Source organism: Cebus imitator, unplaced genomic scaffold (assembly GCF_001604975.1).
Source record: "Cebus imitator isolate Cc_AM_T3 unplaced genomic scaffold, Cebus_imitator-1.0 Scaffold258, whole genome shotgun sequence".
Classification (NCBI taxonomy): Eukaryota; Metazoa; Chordata; class Mammalia; order Primates; family Cebidae; genus Cebus; species Cebus imitator.
In genome coordinates, this window is record NW_016107573.1 from 3,093,523 (window position 1) to 3,094,948 (window position 1,426).

At 43.2% G+C, this 1,426-nt stretch overlaps 1 protein-coding gene across 6 annotated transcripts in view; it reads left to right on the forward strand.

The window, feature by feature from the left end:
• Positions 1-1,426, forward strand: part of THOC5 (THO complex 5) — a 42,796-nt gene that overhangs the window by 12,236 nt on the left and 29,134 nt on the right. For all 6 annotated transcript variants that reach the window (XM_017499665.2, XM_017499666.2, XM_017499668.2 and 3 more), the window contains one exon: positions 904-1,050. In XM_017499665.2, coding sequence (XP_017355154.1) covers positions 904-1,050 — 147 coding nt within the window. The remainder of the gene's footprint in view (positions 1-903; positions 1,051-1,426) is intronic.

Consider the following 1,426-nt stretch of genomic DNA (forward strand, 5'->3'; position numbering starts at 1 on the left):
CTGCTATTATTACCATCATCTTACCATGACCTAGCACTCAGCTATGTTAATGCAGCAAAGAGGGTTGGATTTTTTTCTTTTTTTTTTTTTTTTTTGAGACAGAGTCTCACCCTATTGCCCAGGCTGGAGTGCAGTGTTGCAGTCTTGGCTCACTGCAACCTCTGCCTCCTGGGTTCAAATGATTCTCCTGCCTCTGCCTCCCAACTATTGGAATTACAGGCAGGCGCCACCATGCCCGGCTAATTTTTATATTTTTAGTAGAGATGGGGTTTCACCATGTTGGTCAGGCTAGGCTTGAACTCCTGACCTCAGGTGATCCACCCGCCTTGGCCCCAAGAGCTGGGATTACAGGCATGAGCCACCATGCCTGGCAGGATTTCTTTTCGTTTATACATAAAAATCACTATGCATGCAACAATTTAAGCCTCTAGATCTTTTTCCATCCATTTTCCCCATGCTGAGTCTTCCCCATTCTGTGCTTATGCAGCTTATGTTTTGAACTTAAGTACAGACTCTTATATTTATTCCTGCTAAATGGCATGTCTTGGTTTCAACCTGACAGGCTAGAGCCAGGCTGTAATGTTTTTCTTTGACTTTTTAGCTATTAGCTCTCCTGCTTAGCTTGGAGACATTTGTAAATTTGGTAAGAATCCCTTCCGGGTCTTTAGCTAATTTATGGGTAAAAAGGTTGGACAGCATGGATAAGGATCCTATGGAATGTCACCAGCTGCCTTCACACTGAAACAATTACTAGTGAGCATTTGTAGAGAAGTCTGGATTCCAAGATCCTAAAGTAGTTGTAGACCAGGGCTCAGCAACATATGTGGGGGTAATTTTGGGCCTGCTTAAACTATAGTTTGGTTTCTTGAGAACAGCAGCTTGATGTCATGTTTTTGCCTATAGGTCAAAGCATGAAGAAATTGATCTGGTCAGTTTAGAGGAGTTTTATAAGGAGGCTCCACCAGATATCAGCAAGGCTGAAGTCACAATGGGAGACCCTCACCAGCAAACACTGGCACGCCTGGACTGGGAGCTGGAGCAGCGTAAAAGGTTACATTTTCTTCTTCCTGACCTTTTAACCACAAAGTGTCACTGCTTTGTTGTGAGCCAGGGTAAGGCAGCAAAGCACAGTGGAATTCTCAGCATAGTCTCTAAAACCAAATCTCATTTTATGATTAATTCACACTGGATGGTTAAAACTTCACCAACCTCATCATCGATGAGTTGGGATTGTAATTACAATTACTTAAGGCTTTTTAAATTAAAAAAATTTTTTTCTTTTTTCAGGATGGGGTTTCACCATGATGGCCAGGCTGGTCTTGAACTTCTGACCTCAGGTGATCCTGATCCACCCACCTCGGCCTCCCAAAGTGCTAGGATTACAGGCATGAGCCACTGCCCCTGGCCAAGGCTTTTTTTTTTTTTT